Source organism: Gopherus flavomarginatus, chromosome 12, assembly GCF_025201925.1.
Source record: "Gopherus flavomarginatus isolate rGopFla2 chromosome 12, rGopFla2.mat.asm, whole genome shotgun sequence".
NCBI lineage: Eukaryota > Metazoa > Chordata > Testudines > Testudinidae > Gopherus > Gopherus flavomarginatus.
In genome coordinates this window covers 21463519-21483372 of record NC_066628.1, presented here as the reverse complement: position 1 = coordinate 21483372, position 19854 = coordinate 21463519, and the positions used below count along the sequence as shown (strand labels likewise).

At 42.4% G+C, this 19854-nt stretch overlaps 3 protein-coding genes across 3 annotated transcripts in view; 1 reads left to right on the top strand and 2 right to left on the bottom strand.

The window, feature by feature from the left end:
• Positions 1-19854, bottom strand: part of LOC127032480 (olfactory receptor 12D1-like) — a 411893-nt gene that overhangs the window by 265497 nt on the left and 126542 nt on the right. The gene's annotated exons all lie outside the window — the stretch shown is intronic.
• Positions 3997-4929, top strand: LOC127032546 (olfactory receptor 5A1-like). The gene has a single exon (XM_050919850.1). It carries the CDS (start codon positions 3997-3999, stop codon positions 4927-4929), a length of 933 nt encoding a protein of 310 aa, XP_050775807.1.
• On the bottom strand, positions 16499-17597 carry LOC127032613 (olfactory receptor 14A16-like). The gene has a single exon (XM_050919900.1). It carries the CDS (start codon positions 17586-17588, stop codon positions 16653-16655), a length of 936 nt encoding a protein of 311 aa, XP_050775857.1. The 5' UTR covers positions 17589-17597; the 3' UTR covers positions 16499-16652.

Here is a 19854-nt window from a genome sequence, read left to right as displayed (position 1 = left end):
ACTTTCCTTCACATTATCACAGTGCCTAAGAACATTGTCTTCTGGAGGTCACTAGCCATGATATCACGCTCTTGAGCTGCTTGTTCATGCCCTGCTGTGGTTGTCTATGTTCTAGTTTGCCATAACTGCTCCCCTTCGAGGCAGAGTTCTTCATACTTCCCCATCTTCTCTCCTTGTTTCTTTTTTATGTTTCTGTCTAATGGTGAGGCAACATCAATTAACATGGGCTTGTTTGCTGTCTTTTCTACAACTATGTGTAGCCTGTTTGACCACACCATTTGGTCTGTGACAATTGCCAGATACCATAAATCTTAATCTCTTCATTCTCTAAAGCGCTTCCACTTTGGTGTTTGTAATAGCACATTGTTTGTGGCAAGCATAAATTTGTACAGAGTCTCCAGTGCAGACACTTGGCAACCTCACTGTGTCTGTTCTCTCTCAGATAGGCTCCAGCAATTGCTCGACACATGCTCCACCACCTCTTCCTTTTTATGACACATTCTGTGGCTTGCAGAATAGTTCTGTCAGTCCATTTTACTTCTTACATAATAAAGCCTTAACGACTTTCGTTGTCCCCTCATAATGAGGCTCTGTCTCTCTATATGAGAGATCCTTCTGCAAGCCATTAAGTTATTAATCTTCTGTCACCAATAGGTTGGATCTCTATTGACCACTGTCAATGGATTGCTTTCTGTGTAAACCTTTCAAGTCTTTTATTTATTTATTTATTTATTTTTCAGCAATTTGCTTTCTCCTTTCTTTCATGCTTTCATGGGTTTGGATGCAGCTCAGTCATGGCTTCTTATTGTAACCGGATGATCTTTACTCAGGTTGACTCCTCTTATTTTGATATTATAGTCTTCATTATCAATAGCTTCTTCCACAGATAGCAGAGTTTTCCTTCATCACATCGTGGGATGTATGTTCTATCAATGCTTGATTGCTATGCAATACGCAAGACATCACCAGCAGTTGTCTTCTCTGGATGTCAATTTTTTTCTTCTCATCTTGACTCCACTTGATCACTCCAGCACTATTCTGTACTACTGGCATCCCCCACATATTAATGGCTCAGATCAAATTCTTAGACTTGAGTTTTGTCCATAGAGTAGTTCTTATACATATCTAATATTCTTTCTTCACTTTTTTTTTTCAGTTTCTTATGTAGTAGCTCTGACAGTTTACCTCATTCCAGGATATCTGTAGGGGTCAGGCTGAGATTTCATGGATAGTTCCTTGCTTGTAACTTGTATGTCATCGGATTGTTCCAGTCTGGCCATCTTTACAGATGCTGACACACACTTAGAAAACCCAACCTGGAGCTTTATATCTTCAACAAACTTTCCCACACATCATCAATCTCTGTAGCTCCTTTTTGTGACTTTTCCTGCAGTTTCAGCTTGCCCATGTCTAACAAATTAACTGGTTGTTGATCTTTGCTGATATGACAATCACAATTTATCTCAACAAGCATCCACGTCAGCGGCAGCATCACTACAACAAAAGGCACTGATGCTAAGGAATCCCCTTGAAATATTTCTCTTTTAATTTGGACCTCATCGAAGAGTGCCTTCTAGATAGAGTCAAGTGTTCCAGTTTAGCATAGATTGCTGTAGAAAGGAGATGATTTTTGGATGAACCTTGGACACTTTCCTTGTGTGGAGAGTCCCACAATCATGGATCACAAAAGGTACAAAACAAATAATGAGACCATCCAACTTTTTCTGTGATCCTCCTGGAAAGCCTGAGTTGGTCTTTTGTCCCTTTCTTATTTATTGAGCGTTTTGCTCAGGAGGCAGCATTCCATTGCAAGCTAGTTCTATCCAGATCTTCTTTGCCAGATTTATTGATAGAAATTTCCATGTAGTTGGTCAACCAACCGTGTTTGGTCTATAATTCATAGATTACTGCGGCCACTTCCTCCTCCTCCTTTTATTGTTTTGGTACCAGGAATTTTGTCCCTGTTACTCTCCATCTTGGAAATCTGTTCTTCAGACATTTATTAAGTTGTTCAAGCAAACAATCAATCTGTGTTGTAAGGCATTTCAGCCAGAATCCATGCATCCCATCTGGTCTGGGTGGCTTTCCATTTTTTATTCTTCTCAGTACTTCATCTTTTTCTTTCTTTGGTCTTTGTGTATTCCTCTGTGCTGTGGCTTTCTAAATTTTGCTCACTTTTTTAATCCAGTCTGCTGTCTGATTATATTGTACATTCTCCGACCAGATTTCCTTTCAGTAGTGCTGAAACTCTCCCACATCATTTATTGGCTCTCTAGTTTTCCTATTCTGCTTTTAACATTAATCAGATCAAAATCTCCTAGGGTCTCTGAAGTGACTCTTCTCTTGATACTAAGAACTTTATGGGAAATATTTCAAGTCCATGACACTAAGTGATGATCTTCTCTTTACATTTTTCCTTTATAACTCTCACATCCTTTCATTCAGCTGATATTTCATCTCCAGGCTGTGTGCTGCCCTTCAAATATAATATGCTATAAATCAATAAATTCTTCATATTTCCTATACTTTCTTTGGGAGCTGCTACACTCATATTTATCCTCAATTTCTCTTCCATTTGTGTTTTCTGTTAATCCTGCATCATTTCCATCTACCAAAATATTTGCAGGTGGGTCAACATGACTCATCCCCCTTTTCAGGCTTTCAATCTCCATTTCTGTAAATATTCCTCTTTGCAATTAAGCTCTGTTGTCCAGTGAATATATGTTCAGTCATTATTTTCTTGCTTTTTCTTTCCTTCCAGTGTTGGAGCATTCATTTTTCTCCAGGCTCTTTGTTCTGGTTTTGCCAAAATCCAACCTTAGATCACTTTTTGGTTTGAACTGAGTCCTTTTCACTCTTTTCTTGAAAGCTGTCTCTGGTTTCCTTGGATAATCTGGACAGCTGCATGATATCCACCTGAGGTTACCTGCTTCCACATAATACACCTTGCCAATGGAGGAGGCTGTCATACAGCTAAGATCTTCGGAGGCCCCCTCTATGGCATTCAGAATACTTATCAAGTTGCCTGTATTCTCTCTATTTGGCTGAGTTGTCAGTCTATACAATATGCTGAGTCTTAAACCAGTATTTCTAGGTCGCTGGGGTTTGTTTGTTTATTTATTTATTTATTATAGAAATCCTAAATATTATAATAGGGATGAATCCAATTATGTACTATAAATATTAAATACTCTACAACAGTGGTTTTGAACCTGTGGTCTGGAGATACGTAGACCATGTCTAAGATTTTCAAGGGGTCAAAACCTCCATTCAAATTTTTTAGGGGTCTACAAATGAAAAAAGGACAAAAACCACTGCTGCACAAAAATTACAAAATGTAATGGACAAAGAGGTACTTATAGAATTGGCCAGATCCCCAGTGGGAGTGATTCAGCCATAGGTCCATTGGAGTAAAGGGGCAAGATCCCTAACTGGAGTAAAAACAGCTGTATCTGTGCTGATGTTAGAGGGACAGATGAAAATGTTATTAGGCCAGAGAGAAACATCAAGTGAGCAAAGGACTTTATAGTCTGTTTGTTACGGCCCTCACCCTGGATGCAGGAGATCAAGTCCCCTTTCTTCAATGACTTTTGTCATTTAACCACAGTGGAACAGATTCAACAGGAGACGCTAAGGGAGGCCTGCATCAGGCTGTCCCTTAGTCATATCTTGGCAGGGATTTTGTGAATACCTGTTGGGCCTGATTCTGCAGTTTAGGTGCTAAAGTGGCAGTTACACAAAAGGAGTTCGGCCCCTATCTGGCATATTTTGTCTCTGTATAACATACAAATTCCAACCAGTTCGTTGCTGTCTATTTCTCTAAATCTTAAAATCTATTCAAATATATATATTGTACAGGATAGAATAGGGCTCTCTTTACATTCATCCAACTGAACAGATAATGTCCGCATGCCATTTTAGTTCACTTATGTTGTGTTAAATTAAATTTATTTATTTATTGGTCTTACAGGTTACAGTTTTCCCAAATAAATATCAATGGAAAATCAAACCACAGTGACCGAATTTATTCTCCGGAAACTTTCCAGTGACCCACAGATGCAGATTTTCCTGTTCTCAATGTTTTTAATTATTTACCTAATCACTCTGGGTAGTAACATAGTGATCATGGTGGTGATAAGAGCTGACTCTCATCTTAACACCCCAATGTACTTCTTTCTCTTCCATTTATCCTTTGTTGATATCTGCTATTCCTCAGTCACGGTGCCTAATATGCTGATGAACTTCCTAGTAGAGCACAAAACTATTTCTGTCAATGGCTGCATTGCCCAGATGTTTCTTCTTATCCTCATGGTTGGTGCTGAAATTTTCATTCTCTCAGCCATGGCTTATGACCGCTATGCTGCCATCTGTGATCCATTACATTACGTGCAGACAATGAGCAAAGGGATCTGTGTTCAGCTGGTAAGTGGTGCATGGACCATGGGCTTCCTCTATGCCCTTCTTAACACAGTTTTTGCCCTCAAGATGCATTTCTGTGGGCCCAATAAAATCAACCATTTCAGCTGTGAGCTCCCTCCTCTGTTACAACTGTCCTGCACTGACACCCTCACAAATCAAGTGGTGCTTCTTACTTCTGTTCTGATATTTGGGTCAAGCGCCTTCCTCCTCACACTGATCTCCTACATTTACATCATCTCTACCATCCTGAGGATACGATCTGCAGAGGGCAGGTGTAAAGCCTTCTCCACCTGCAGCTCCCACCTTATTGTGGTTGGTTTATGGTACCTGACAGCCTTTTTCCAGTACACAAAACCCAGCTCAGTCTCCTCTGTGGTTCTGGATGAAATATTCTCCATCCAGTACAGCATCTTGACCCCCATGTTAAACCCCATCATCTACAGCCTGAAAAACAAGGAGGTGAAAATTGCACTAGGGAAAAGGTTGGGGAAATTGAAGTTTCTCAAGTAGTGCTGATGATCTGAAATTAAATATATACTTTTTTTAAATCCAAAAGCAGAGAACTGTGGCTAACTTGTGTTTGAGACATTCTCATGTCAGGTGATGGTCAGATTGTGATAACCTCAGCTGCTTTAAATCAGTGTGGCTCCATCACAGTCATTGGGACAAGTTGTACAAGAGTCACTGAAGCACAGGGGCCTGGACCCTGAGTCTCCTCCATCCATAGTGAGTGCTCTGAGCACCAGGCCATAGAGTCATTCACAGATTTCTCTCTCTCTCTCCTTTCGCCATATCTGTTTAATCTAGCCCACTGACTTCAGGGGAGCTATGGCCAATTTATACCAGCTGAGCATCTGGCCAATTTTATAAAATCTCTTTATCTATTGATTTCTCAGGGGGTTGTTTTTGACTAATTTGTTGAAACAACTGATATTAAATAGCTATCCTATTGTACTTTACCCTACTAAAATCTCATAGATTTTTTTTTCAATAATTAATTATAATAAATAGTGGAGCCAATAGCTTTATTTTTCAGTAGGACTAGATCCACAAAAGAACTTAGGTTTGAACACTAGAGTAAGAGAGAGACCACCATGAGCATATCCCATATCCCCATGGTTAGGGCACTCACATGGGTGGAGAGAGATCCCCTCTTTAAATCCTGTCTCTTTATCAAGCACTTGAAGCATGGCCCTCCCACGTCCCAGGTGATTACCCTTACCACTGAGACAAAAGTTGAGTGGTCTCCTCCATCTAATTCCTTCTTCCTTCCCCCACTCTAGTTTTTTGTTAAAAAATGCCTTAGGTACAGTTAGAGGATTCCCACCTGGGAACCCTCTAAACAGAAGGAGGTGTCTGGCTCCAGGGGACACGGAGACTGAATTCTGACAGAGGTGAGGTTTAGAACACACCCTTCTCCTCGTCCTCTTCCATTGGCTAAGGAATCACCTATCATGATGTTAGGACATAAGAACAAATGGTAGACTGTCCCAAGTCAGACGGTCAATCAGACCAATGGTCCATCTTGCACAGTATCCTGTTTCTGACAGGGACCAGTGCCAGATTCTTCAAAGGGAAAAATGAACAGAACAGGCAATTATTGAGTGATCCATCCCCTGTTGTCCAGTCTCAGCTTCTGGCAGTCAGAGGTTTAGAGACATCCAGAGCAGAGGGTTGCCTCTCTGGCCATCTGGACTAAAAGCCATTGATGGACCTATCCTACATGAATTTATCTAATTCTTTTTTTTAAAAAAAACTGTCTTCAGCAGAAGAAAAAGGGAACAAGCGAAGTTAAAATGAAACCCTGATTTAATATTTTATATTTCAAATGCTTTAACTGTTTTGCAGCCTTGTCTGTATCTTTCATAGAAGGTTATAAAATGGGATTTTTAATGGTATGTTTGCCAAGGTACTAAGAAGAGTGACGTCTCTGCATACCAAACTCTGAACCTTGGTTAAAACAGTTTAATGTTGGACACTGACTGAGTTATATGGACACTTTGGGCCTGTCTATAGCTCCAAATTAATACACAGAAACTACTTTGGGATCTTTGTGGGTCACAGATGTTGCTAAAGAAAACTGCTCAAGTCTGACACTCTGTGTGATGGGAACATAAGAACTGAGTCCAAGCTGACAGCCATATCTAGCTCAGAATCCTGTTTCTGACAGTGACTAGAACCAGATGATCAGAAAGTTTCACAATAGAGAGCTGTGGTATATTCAGCTCCTTACAGTAGAATTGTATATAAATAGACATTGGCTTAATGTCTGAAACATGTTTAATATCCCTTTAGAATATGCTTTCAGAATGAATTATAATAACCCAAAATATTTGTATCTAAACCTTTTCTGAATTTCGCTACATTAAGATAAAAAGTGTAACGTGTAGCAAAAAAAGTTCCACTATCTAATTTTGTCATATTCATGCCATCAGTACATGCAAAGAACACCCTCCCAAGAGTCGCTCGGTCCAAACCATCACCCTCACCTTACGAAAATCCTACAGAGAGAAAGAAGGATGTCTCCACTGAATGGGCTTCTTCGTTTCTCTGTTTTTGTGAATCTCATCTGATCTAGAGCCATGACACTGCATGCACTTGAATGTTTAGACTAAATGGACATATTCCTACAGCCTGTCTGCATTCAGACCTCCAACTGAGGCTTACAAAACTTCCACTTATAGGGTATCTGAAACTAACTTACATTCTGTATGATCACTGTGACGTTGCAGTCTATATGATTTTATAAAAATATGCTAATGGGTGAATATCAAGTAACAGGAATATGCTTCATGCAAAAGGTATTGTCTACTGAGTGTAGTCATCCTATTTGTATAAAGGTATCACTCTTGTATCTGAAACTAGAAATATGAAATACAACTTTGAGGGTCTATTGTAAATATGCAAAGTGTGGACCATTAATGGTGGTTTGGAATCTTAATGGCTCCCATTAACCAGGACAATTGACTGTTGATGGCTCTATTTGTAGGCAAGCCTTTCTGAGAGCCAGGCTGGGAGGAATGAAGGCTTGGGGTCTTACGGTGACATGTGATAATGACACATGAACTGGAATCCATCTTTAACCTGGTGTTTTTCCATTGTGAGGAGGGATGGGAACCCAGAGGGACAAAGGATTCCCGCCTTATGCAAAAGATAAGGAACAGGAAAAAGTGGAGCCACCATGAAGAATCCCCTAGCTACCACCTGAGCTGGAACAAGAGCTGTACCAGGGGAAAGAATTGTGCCCAGGCCTGGAAGATGTCCAGTCTGAGGAAAAAACTTCCTGAAGCATCTCTGAGAGTGAGCTTATCTGCATTTAGTTCAATTAGACATAGATTTGCGGGCTTTATTTTATTTTGCTTGGTGATTTTGTTTTGTCCGTTACTACTTGGAACCATTTAAATCCTACTGTCTGTATTTAATAAACTCACTTTTTACTTATTAATTAACTGAGAGAATGTGTTCATATCTGGGTGGGTAAACAGCCATGCATATCTCTCTATCGGTGTATTAGAGGGCGAACAATTGATGAGTGTACCTTGTATAAGCTTTATACAGGGTAAAATGGATTTATTTGGGTTTAGACTCCATTGGGAATTGGGCATCTGAGTGCTAAAGGCAGGAACACTTCTGTAAGCTGCTTTCAGGTAAACCTGCATCTTTGGAGCAAATAATTCAGACCCTGGGTCTGTGCTGGAGCAGACGGTCATGTCTGGCTCAGCAAGACAGGGTGCTAGAGTCCCAGGCTGACGGGGAAGACAGGGTTAGAAGTAGTCTTGGCACATCAGGTGGCAGCTACCAGAGGGTTTCTGTGATCTAACCCGTCATAGTCCCAAACCTGCAGACAGATTTACACTCAAGCTAATAGACCGTATTCTCACTTAATTTCAATAAAATTATTCATATTTACAACATTCACAGGAGTAAAAGCTTTTGCTGGATTGGGTGTTATATGCCTATTTAAATGAGCATTTGTATTTTCACTAAACCTACGAAATTGAAAAGTGAGATCTGCAAGATGTTAATTAGGCCAGCACTTTCAGAGGACTCTGAATTCTGGGCACTGAGGAACAGACAGGAGAAGATATTGAATACAATGGAAATGAAAATGTAAAGATGAATGCTTGGAGTTACATGGATGGACCATGTTTGGAATGAATGAAGTAAGGGAAATGTGAAGATGGTAAAAGTTATAGAAAAGCTGAAAGAGTCCAGGAATAGATGGTTTGGCCGTGTGAAAAGAAAATCAGAAGACTATATAGGAAACAGGGAGTTCAACTTAGAGATGGAGGGTAAGGGAAGGGTTGGCAGACCCAGAACTAGATGGATGGATGTCATACGATTAACTGAAGAGTTTCGAAAGAATAGCATTCAAGACAGACTGGAACGGAAAAGAAGGACACGAACAGTCAACCCCATATAGATGGGAGTAAGGCTGGAAGAAGATGGGAGATGAGTAAGCACAGCAAGAGGTTTAGACACTATATTACAAGAGTGTTTTGGTGACAGATATGACAAGGTCCTGTAACATCCTGGACAAACCTGATTGAATTATGTTTCATCTCTTTGGAGTTCATTGTATTAAAAATGCAAATATTTGTGTACTATTGTAGGATGTGTGGAGCTTCTTTAAAAAGAAGGCAATTGCTGGGAGATATTGGGGACTTCAAAGGACTTTTGGGGATAAAACATGACAAGTGGATTTTCACGGATATTCATGGGGGTGAAGATTATGCAAATGACCCACCTAGAATCCATCCCTTTTGAAGCTACACTTTGAGCAGACAGTCATTGTCTGGTTGATTACCTAGTCAAGGTCTCTTTACAGAGCCAAATTGGAGAAAACAATGACTCAGAGTGAGGCGATGACCTTGGTCTGAGCTGAGATGTAATGAACTGAAAACCAGAGGAAAACTCTTTGGTACTTATAGATTCATAGATTCTAGGGTCAGACAGGACCGATGTGATCATCTAGTCCGACCCCCTGCACAAAGCAGGCCACAGAACCCTACCCATCCACTTCTATAACAAACCCCTAACCTATGCCTGAGTTATTGAAGTCTTCAAATTGTAGTCTGAAGACCTCAAGCTGCAGAGAATCCACCAGCAAGTGACCCATGCACCACACTGCAGGGGAAGGCGAAAAACCTCCAGGGCCTCTGCCAATCTGCCCTGGAGGAAAATTCCTTCCCGACCCCAAATATGGCGATCAGCTGAACCCTGAGAATGTGGGCAAGACTCACCAGCCAGCACTCAGGAAAGAATTCTCTGCAGTAACTCAGATCACATCCCATCCAACATCCCATCACCAACCACTGGGCATACTTATCTGGCGATAATCAAAGATCAATTGCCAAAATTAGGCTCTCCCATTATACCATCCCTTCCATAAACTTATCAAGCTTAATCTTAAAGCCAGATATGTCTTTTGCCCCCACTACTCCCCTTGGAAGACTGTTCCAGAACTTCACTCCTCTAATGGTTAGAAACCTTCATCTAATTTCAAGTCTAAACTTCCTAGTGTCCATTTTATACCCATTCGTTCTTGTGTCTACATTGGTACTAAGCTTAAATAATTCCTCTCCCTCCCTAATATTAATCCCTCTGATATATTTATAAAGAGCAAGCATATTCACCCTCAGCCTTCTTTTGGCTAGACTAAACAAGCCAAGCTCTTTGAGTCTCTTTTCATATGACAGGTTTTCCATTCCTCGGATCATCCTAGTAGCCCGTCTCTGAACCTGTTCCAGTTTGAATTCATCCTTCTTAAACATGGGAGACCAGAACGGCACACAATATTCCAGGTGAGGTCTCACCAGCGCCTTATATAACGGTACTAACACCTCCTTATCTTCGCTGGAAATACCTCGCCTAATGCATCCTAAAACCGCATTAGCTTTTTTAACGGCCATATCACATTGGCGGCTCATAGTCATCCTGTGATCTACCAATACCCCAAGGTCCTTCTCCTCCTCTGTTGCTTCCAACTGATGCGTCCCCAATCTATATCTAAAGTTCTTATTATTAATCCCTAAGTGCATGACCTTCCACTTTTCACTATTAAATTTCATCCTATTACTATTATTCCAGTTTACAAGGTCGTCCAGATCTTCCTGTATGATATCCCGGTCCTTCTCCATGTTAGCAATACGCCCCAGCTTTGTGTCATCCGCAAACTTTATTAGCACATTCTCGCTTTTTGTTCCAAGGTCGGTAATAAAAAGGTTACATAAGATTGGTCCCAGAACCGATCCTTGAGGAACTCCACTAGTAACCTCCTTCAAGCCTGACAGTTCACTCTTCAGTATGACCCGATGTAGTCTCCCCTTTAACCAGTTCCTTAGCCACCTTTCAATTCTCATATTGATCCCCATCTTTTCCAATTTGACTAATAATTCCGCATGTGGAACTGTGTTAAATGCCTTTCTGAAATCTAGGTAAATTAGGTCTACCACATTTCCTTTGCCTAAATAGTCTGTCGCCTTCTCAAAGAAGGAGATCAGGTTGGTTTGGCACGATCTACCTTTAGTAAAGCCACGTTGTACTTTGTCCCAATTACCATTGACCTCAATGTCCTTAACTACTTCTCCTTCAAAATTTTTTCCAAGACCTTACATACTACAGATGTCAAACTAACAGGCCTATAGTTACTCGGATCACTCTCCCTTTCTTAAAGATAGAAACTACATTAGCAATTCTCCAGTGGTACGGTACAACCCCTGAGTTTACTGATTCATTAAAAATTCTTGCTAACGTGCTTGCAATTTCATGCGCCAGTTCCTTTAATATTCTCGGATGAAGATTCTCCGGGCCCTCCGATTTTGTCCCATTAAGCTGTTCAAGTATGGCTTCTACCTCAGATGTGGTAATATCCACCTCCATATCCTCATTCCCGTTTGTCATCCTTCCATAACCCCTAAGCTCCCCATTAGCCTTATTAAAGACTGAGGCAAAGTACTTATTTAGATATTGGGCCATGCCTAGGTTATCCTTAACCTCCTTTCCATCCTCAGTGTGTAGCGGTCCCACTTCTTCTTTCTTTGTTTTCTTCTTATTTATATGGCTATAGAACCTTTTACTATTGGTTTTAATTCCCTTTGCAAGGTTCAACTCTACTTGGCTTTTAGCCTTTCTCACTTTATCCCTGCATGTTCTGACCTCACTAAAATAGCTTTCCTTGCTAATCCCACCCTTCTTCCACTCCTTGTAGGCTTTCTGCTTTTTCTTAATCACCTCTCTGAGATGCTTGCTCATCCAGCTTGGTCTACAACTCCTGCCTACGTTTTTTTTTCCCCTTTCTTGGACAGCTCCTACATGAGCCCTGCATACATACTTAATCTCATACTTCACTAGAAGCTAAATTAGTTTGGCTTCACTCTTAAATTCCAGGGACAGAATCTGTCTGATTTGCATTCTCTTGGCCTGCTCAGATTCTCCTGTGTGTCTGCGTTTGGTTCCTCCAGTGTGATCCAGCCTGTTCAAACTGGTTCCAGTGCTTCCCAAGTACAGAAGGCTACAGACTTTAACACATTGACTCTTAATGTCCATTATGGCTGTGTCTCCACTATGAGCTGGAGGTGGGATTCCTAGTTCCTGGAGCTAGCATTCCAAAATTAGCAGTGTAGCAGTAGTATCATGGGCAGTAGTGAGTGGAGGCACAGACTAGTTTCATTGAATGAAAATCTGCCTGAACCCTATCCATAGCTTTGGCACACCTAGCCCATGCCAACATATGTCACGTCCTGTACTACAGCAGCTACATTACTATTTTGAGTCAGCTACCTCAAAGAGAGCTACCGTGAGTATGTCTGTGTGAGCTTGGAATCACACCCCTAGCTGACTGTGTAGACACACACAAAATGTAAAGTGTTAGGCAAGTAATGGAAAGAGCGTCTTCCCCTACAGCCCAGACAGACCTCTTTGGGGTGAAATAGCCTTTCCATTATATGCTACTAAAAGCATCACAGTAGTAGAGAGAGAAAAAATGTTACTGAAAAACTACTAGAGTGACCAAAGGATGGTACCATTGTGTTTATAGAATTTACACCCAGGTTTGACTTATTGCATCAATCGGTGCTGTGGATATGGCTTCACCAGTGTGCTACATAGAGGAACAGCACCATGGTACATTTATTTATGTGAGGGTCAACAGTTGTATTGCAGACTGGTATTCTGTAGAATCAGGCGTGCATTAGTTATGCTTTCAGGTATGCTTTAGAGTATTTAATGTTAGAATAAACTATTGGATGATGTGACGAGGTGCAACCTGAGACTGTGGAACAGCTGTGCCCCCTGAATTCACCAGCCTGGGGTGTGTCTCAAAATGCTCTACTACAAGCAGCAAACCTCTCTCCAGGTGCTGTTATCACTCAGTCCAGCAGCATGTGAAGTCCCACATCCAGCTAGATTGCATGAATGCTCTCAGAGCCACTCATGAAATTTCAGAGAGAAAGGCACCAAGCAGATCCTCCCAGCCTTGGACCTCAGGAATATACTGTCTTGCACTGCTCAAGATCATGTCTCGAACAATGAAAATGTATTAATTGATCTGACACTTCTTTAAGGGGAGTGGACATGGACAGCCTTTGCAACCTGAGTAGATTTACCAAACACTTCAGACAAACTCACTAGTAAGAATAAACATAAAAGTAAGTACTGACTGCAAAAGGTAGATTTTGAGTGATTACAAGTAGTAAGCATATGGATCAAAGTTAGTTTTAGAAATCCAATAAAATCGCAGTCTGGGTTCTAATAACTGAACAAGATTTGAATCAAGCAATGTCTCACCCTGATAGATCATACAAATAGTTCTTTAGTTTCAGGCTACAAACCCTTTCAGCTTGGGACCCCCTCTCCAGTTCAGAGTCTTTGTTTTCCAGATGTTCCTTCAGGTGTTGAGTTGTGGTGGGAGAGAGAATAAGTCCTGATGTCACCCTCCTTCTTTTATAGCTTCCTCCACTGGGTGGAGTTTTACAGTTTCAAACACAGCCCCCAGCCGAGTTTGTGAAAAAATACACTTTACAAGATGGAGTCAGGGTCACATGAGCAAGTCACATGCCCTTACATACTTTGATGACTCCACAATAGCAGCCATCATCCATACTTCAGCTAGAAAGTTTACAGGAAGGCCCCTCAGGCTGGGACAGGTTTCTTCCATGGTCCATTGTGAAAGTTAAGTGTTCACTAATGGGCCATTAATTTGAATAGTCCATTCACAATCTGTTGGCCAGACAAGATGTAAATACCTGGTGGATGTCACCCCAGTAGCAAACATCTGAAATACTGGTACCTACTTAATATTCATAACTGTAGATACAAAGATAATGCATGCATACACAAAGAATGATCATACTTGATAGATTGTAACTTTTCCATTACTACCTTACATGATCTACTTTGTACAAAATATATTATAAGTGTATGGCAGTGTGACTATGGGGGGCAGGGTCTTGCTTCAAGACATAGAGTGTCACAGACTGATTGAGGCCCAGGTAGGAGGTATATTATTTAGAGATTCATCTTGAGTAGATCTTGAATATGAAGTTAGTATTGCCTTACTTGGGGAGGTCACCATTTAATCAAGGCTGGCACCCACGGGACTCAACCAGAGACATCTAGGGCCCAAAGTATGACCTTCTACAGCTTGAACTGAACAGTTAGGCTGTCTAAAAGCCATTGGAACAGCCTCCTATCCTCTAGGTGTGGCACAGAGAGGCCTCATAACACGCACTTCCCATGAGTGCGACACTGCACAGCTGCAGGGGTCAAGGGCTCCATCTGAGCTGGAGTCACCTTCCTCAGCCAGGAGGACAAGATATCGCAGATAGTTGTATTAATGCAATGCCATGGACTCTACTGGAGTTTATTCTCTGAATGGCCCCTTCCCCTCTCCCCCATCCCTGCACATCCATTAAGTCACAGAGTCACAGAGTTCAAGGCCAGACGGGACAAGCAGATCATCCAGTCTGACCTGCTCTATGCCACCACCCGGCACCCACAGACCAAACCCAACAACTGAAATTAGACCAAAGTGTCACAGCCCTCAGGAGACTAAATGGTTCTGTGCTACTGGCAGACAAGAGAAGAGACTGAGGGGCACCAGTGCCCGAAGCGCCAACAATGGCAGAGAAATGATTGAGATACACCCAGAAAACCCTGGCAAGCGACAACCACCACATGCTGCAAAGGAAAGCGACCCCCACCCCTCAAGGTCCCTGCTAATATGAATACGAGGGAAATTCCTTCCTGACCCCAACATGGTGATCATAGGGGCAAGAACCAGGCAGCCAAGCAACCGAGAGAGAGAGATAATGTCTCGGTGCCACCTCAGAGCCCTGGCACTGCCCAGCCAATGTCCTATTTCCAGCTAGGGCCGTTCTGAATGCTTCAGAGATTAAAAAAAAACAAACCTCCCAGAACACATTGGAGGAGGAAGAATCCCTTCCTGACCCCTGCCAGTGGCCAGACGGAACCCCAAAGAACGAGCTTTTAGGGACTTCAGACATACACCGCAAGTGACCCAAAGGGTTGCTGAGCCCGGCCCCCCAGCATCACAAGCAGCCCAGTCATACAATCGCACTCTGACATGTGTCCAGGTCGCTCTTAAAAGTAATTCAGTCATTTACCCTCCACAACTGCTATTAGGAGGCTGCGCCAGGAGCTCTCCCCACTGGTGGTTAGAAACCTCACCATAATTTCTAGCCAGTCTCTCCATCTCTCACACACCCGAATGTGCATGTGAGCCAGGCTAACACAGTCTGGCTTCTAGTTCCCCTCTAGTGGTTAGGCCTGTCATAAACAGATAGCTAAGGGTTAATGTCTCTTTTACCTGAAGCACCTGACCAGAGGACCAATCAGAAAACCGGATTTTTTCAACTCTGGGTGGAGGGAAGTTTGTGTCTGAGTCTTTTGTCTGTCTGCCTGCTTTCTCTGAGCTTTGGAGAAGCAGTTTCTACTTTCTAGTCTTCTGTTTCTAAGTGTAAGGACAAAGAGATCAGATAGTAAGTTATATGGTTTCTTTTCTTTGGTATTTGCATGAATATAAGTGCTGGAGTGCTTTGATTTGTATTCTTTTTGAATAAGGCTGTTTATTCAATATTCTTTTAAGCAATTGACCCTGTATTGTATCATCTTAATACAGAGAGACCATTTGTATGTATTTTTCTTTCTTTTTTTTTATATAAAGCTTTCTTTTTAGACCTGTTGGAGTTTTTCTTTACTTCAGGGAAATTGATTCTGTACTCACCAGGGAATTGGTGGGAGGAAGAAATCGGGGAGATCTGTGTGTTGGATTTGCTAGCCTGATTTTGCATTCCCTCTGGGGGAATAGGAAAGTACTATTTGTTTCCAGGATTGGGAACAGAGAGGGGGAGTCACTCTGTGTAGTTTCACAGAGCTTGTGTTTGTGTATCTCTCCAGGAGCACCTGGAGGGGGGAAGGGAAAAAGGATAATTTCCCTTTGTTGTGAGACTCAAGGGATTTGGGTCTTGGGGTCCCAGGGAAGGTTTTTCAGGGGGACCAGAGTGCCCCAAAACACTCTAATTTTTTGGGTGGTGGCAGCAGGTACCAGGTCCAAGCTGGTAACTAAGCTTGGAGGTTTTTATGCTAACCCCCATATTTTGGACGCTAAGGTCCAAATCTGGGACTAAGGTTATGACAAGGCCACAAATGGTGGTTTATAAGAAAATGGACCCAGTCCCTAGCTGGTGGCAATGGATACACAGCTCCATTGGAGGCAGTAGCTCAGATCCACAGAAGCTGCAAATTGATTTAGTGCCACCAAAGTCAATGGAACTACACTGATGTGCTGAGGATCAACCCGAAATGTTTTCTCAACTACTCCTGACTTACACCACTCTGACTCCTTTGATTCCAATAAAGCCACCCCTGATTTATACACACAAGCAAGACAACTCCAGTCATTGTTTTCACTGGCCATGGGATGGGTGCAAGTGATCAAGCAGTATAACACGTATTGTTTTGGCACAGAATGGAAGTCTCTTTCCACTCGCGCACATACTTTACACCCATTTAACTCTACAAATGGGCCAGATTTTCTGCTGGTGTAAATCACCCCAGCAGCAGTGACATCAGTGGAGTTAATCCCGATTAGCATTGGTGCAACTGAGATCAGAATCAGACCCGGTTGTGTGCAAGCTGTTTGGTCATGGAAATAAGCTACATAAATGAACAAATACAACATAAGCAAACTTTTATTAGATAAAGACAGAAAATTAATTCCTTGTGAATTGCCTACAACCAGTCAGTCTCCTCAGGGCAGCTTTCATCTCCTTGTTCCTCATGCTGTAGATAATTGGATTCATGATTGGTGGCAATACAGAATAAAGAATAGCCATCACAAGATCCAGAGCAGATGGGGAGCTGGAGGTGGGTTTCAGGTAGGCAAAGACGCCCGTGCAAACAAACAAGGAGACCACAGTGAGGTGAGGAAGGCAGGTGGATAGGGCCTTATGTCGACCCTGTTCAGAGGGGATTCTCAACACTGATTTGAAGATCTGAACATACGACACAGTGATAAAAATAAAGCAGCCTAAGACTAAACACATACTAAAGGCAATAACCCCAACTTCACTCATATATGAGTCAGAGCAGGTGAGCTTGAGTAGCTGGGGGATCTCACAGAAGAACTGATCCACCATGTTATCTCCACAGAACGTCAATGCAAATGTGTTCCCGGTGTGTAGCACAGAGTTGAGAATCCCACTGATCCAGGCACCAGCTGCCATTTGGACACAAGCTCTGCTGTTCATCATTGCATCATAGTGCAGTGGTTGGCAGATGGCAACATATCGGTCATATGCCATGACGGTAAGAAGGGCAACATCCTCTCCAATCAAGAAGACGAAGAAAAAGACTTGAGTAACACATCCAGCATAGGAAATGGACTTGGTGTTCATGAGGGAGTTGGCCATGGATTTGGGGATGGTTACAGAGATGAAGCCAAGGTCTACAATGGACAGATTCATCAGGAAGAAGTACATGGGAGTGTGAAGGTAGTTGTCAAGGGCTACAACCGCAATGACAAGAAGATTCCCCACCAGAGATGCCAGATAAATCACTAGAAACACCACAAAGTGCAAAATCTGCAGCTCCCGAACTTCAGAGAATCCCAGGAGAAGGAACTCAGTCACAGTGGTTCGGTTGGACATTTTCTTTCTCAGGACATGTCTCAGGATGTCTGCAGAGGGAAGGACAAGACCAAGGGCCAGGATTAGATCAGTAAAATAACTCTCCTTTTGTGAAATCCATCTTAATTTCCTTGAGTCAGATGCTTAGCTTGTGAAGATTGGTGTAATATGGGAATGAGGATGGGGAAAACAGCGCCACTGACTCCAATCGAGTTACTCCTGTTTTACACTGGGGTGAGAGAAAGTAGAATCAGCTCAATGGACTCCAGTGCAGTTACTCCTAATTTACACCAGGGTGACGGAGAGGAGAAATAGGAACGATTGATTTCAAGGTATTTGTTAGCTCTGTCACTCAGAGGTGGGCGAACTCTGGATAACAGTGTTGCTATCCTCAGTTTACCGAGGGATATTGGGGGTCTTCCTGGCCAGATTCTGCTGTGAGGTGCATTGAGGCAAATGTGGGGTAATTTCACTGCATGCCATGGAATTACTCCCCCTTTATACTTCTCTAAACTGGAGCAGCATGTCACATGGAGGTGACCTATCCCAGTCATAATTACACAGTAAACTTGAGTTAGTAATACATCCCAGGAGCTCTGGTTCCCCATCTCTTGTTCTAGCCAGATTTCCAGGCTTGCTGTGAAAGACAGACATTCCAACTAGCCTCCTGCTTCTCTAACCACTTATCTAAACTCCCTCCCAGAGCTTGGAAGAGAACCCAGGAGTCCTGACTCCCAGTTTGCCTCCTGCACTAACCCAGTAAATCTACAGGCCAGGAGTTCTGGCTCTACTCACTGGACTCAACTCGCTCCCAGAGCTGGGAACAAAAGTGACATGGCGTGACTCCCAGTCCCATCCTCTAACGACTGCATCAGCCTCTGTCCCAGTGACTCTCCATTGCCATCAGCAATGACTGCCGAGAGTGACAATGGACAGTCATTGGGCTAACGAATGCTAGTGAGAATGATTCTCCAGCGTGGTACCTGGGGCACGCACCTGTTGTCTGGAAGAGTTCAAGTCCCTGCTCAAGTGACTATTTAATTATTCATAAAAAGTGGAGCAGCTTCAACAGGAGAGACTGAGACAGTCTCATTTCAAACAGCACGTAGCCTAGCGGCTCAGGCACCCTCCTGTAAAGTGGGAATTCAAACCCCTTTTCATCATCAGTCAGAGGGAGGGATCAAACCTGAGTTTGTCAGAAGCCAGCATAGTGCCCTAACCACTTAGCTTCAAGGGCCTGCTCCAGAACCTTATGAGAGACAGAAATAGAACACACACACACTCACCCCGTTCTGGTTCCTCCTCACTACAAACTGGACTGAACTTCCGCCCTGAGCCTCACATAAAACTCAGGAGGCCTGGCTCTCTGTCCCCGCAACTCTTATCCACTAGACCCCAATCTCTTTCCAGAGTTGAGGATAGAACTCAAGAGTCCAGACTCCTAGTCACCACTATGACTCCTAGTCACCACTACGCTAACCCCCTTGACTCAACTGCTCTTGCAGCAATTTAATAGACAGAAGTAACAGTAAATCGAGAACTAGACACAAATTGATGATTGATAGATAGATAGATAGATAGAACAACAAACTAAGAGAGAGAAACATGGAAGAAAAGAACAGATACAGAGAATGCGAGAGAAACAAAGAACTAACAAAAACTAACAGATAGATAGAGAAGTAAAAACAAACTAATTGAGAGAGAAAAGTACAAACAGACAGACAGACAGCAATAACAACAAACTAATGTATACAGAGAGAAAAGTATCAATGAGCTGATAGTGTTTGTCACAATTTTTGGACTACTTTAATGTAAACTCCTCAATCCTTTCTAAAAAAAAATCTGTCAATTTCAACAATTTCCCAACTCCCAATAGAAGGAAACGGATGCACAGATATTCTGCCCTCTCTTTCCTAAGATACATTTTTTGGACTGACTCAGTCTCCCATGCCAAAATTGAACTAAGAGTGAAACTAAAAAAAAAAATTACTTACAATTTCGTTCTTAAAGTGCCACTGTGTAACTCCCAAATATATTTAATTGCAAGAGCAAACTTATGATGATGGTCAATGTGGAATCTTCCCAGACTGAGATGTCTTTTTTCCTCCAGCTACACACTGCAACTGGTTTCCCCTCTCTCTCTAGCCCCATACACGCTGCTCTAGCCACCAATCTCTCTGTCTAATCCTTTTATCACTGTTCTATGAGAGGCCGTTCCCCCACCACACTGAGGCTGAGCTGCTGGAGATACACTGACAGCTCATCTGCAGACAGTGCAGATGTGTGT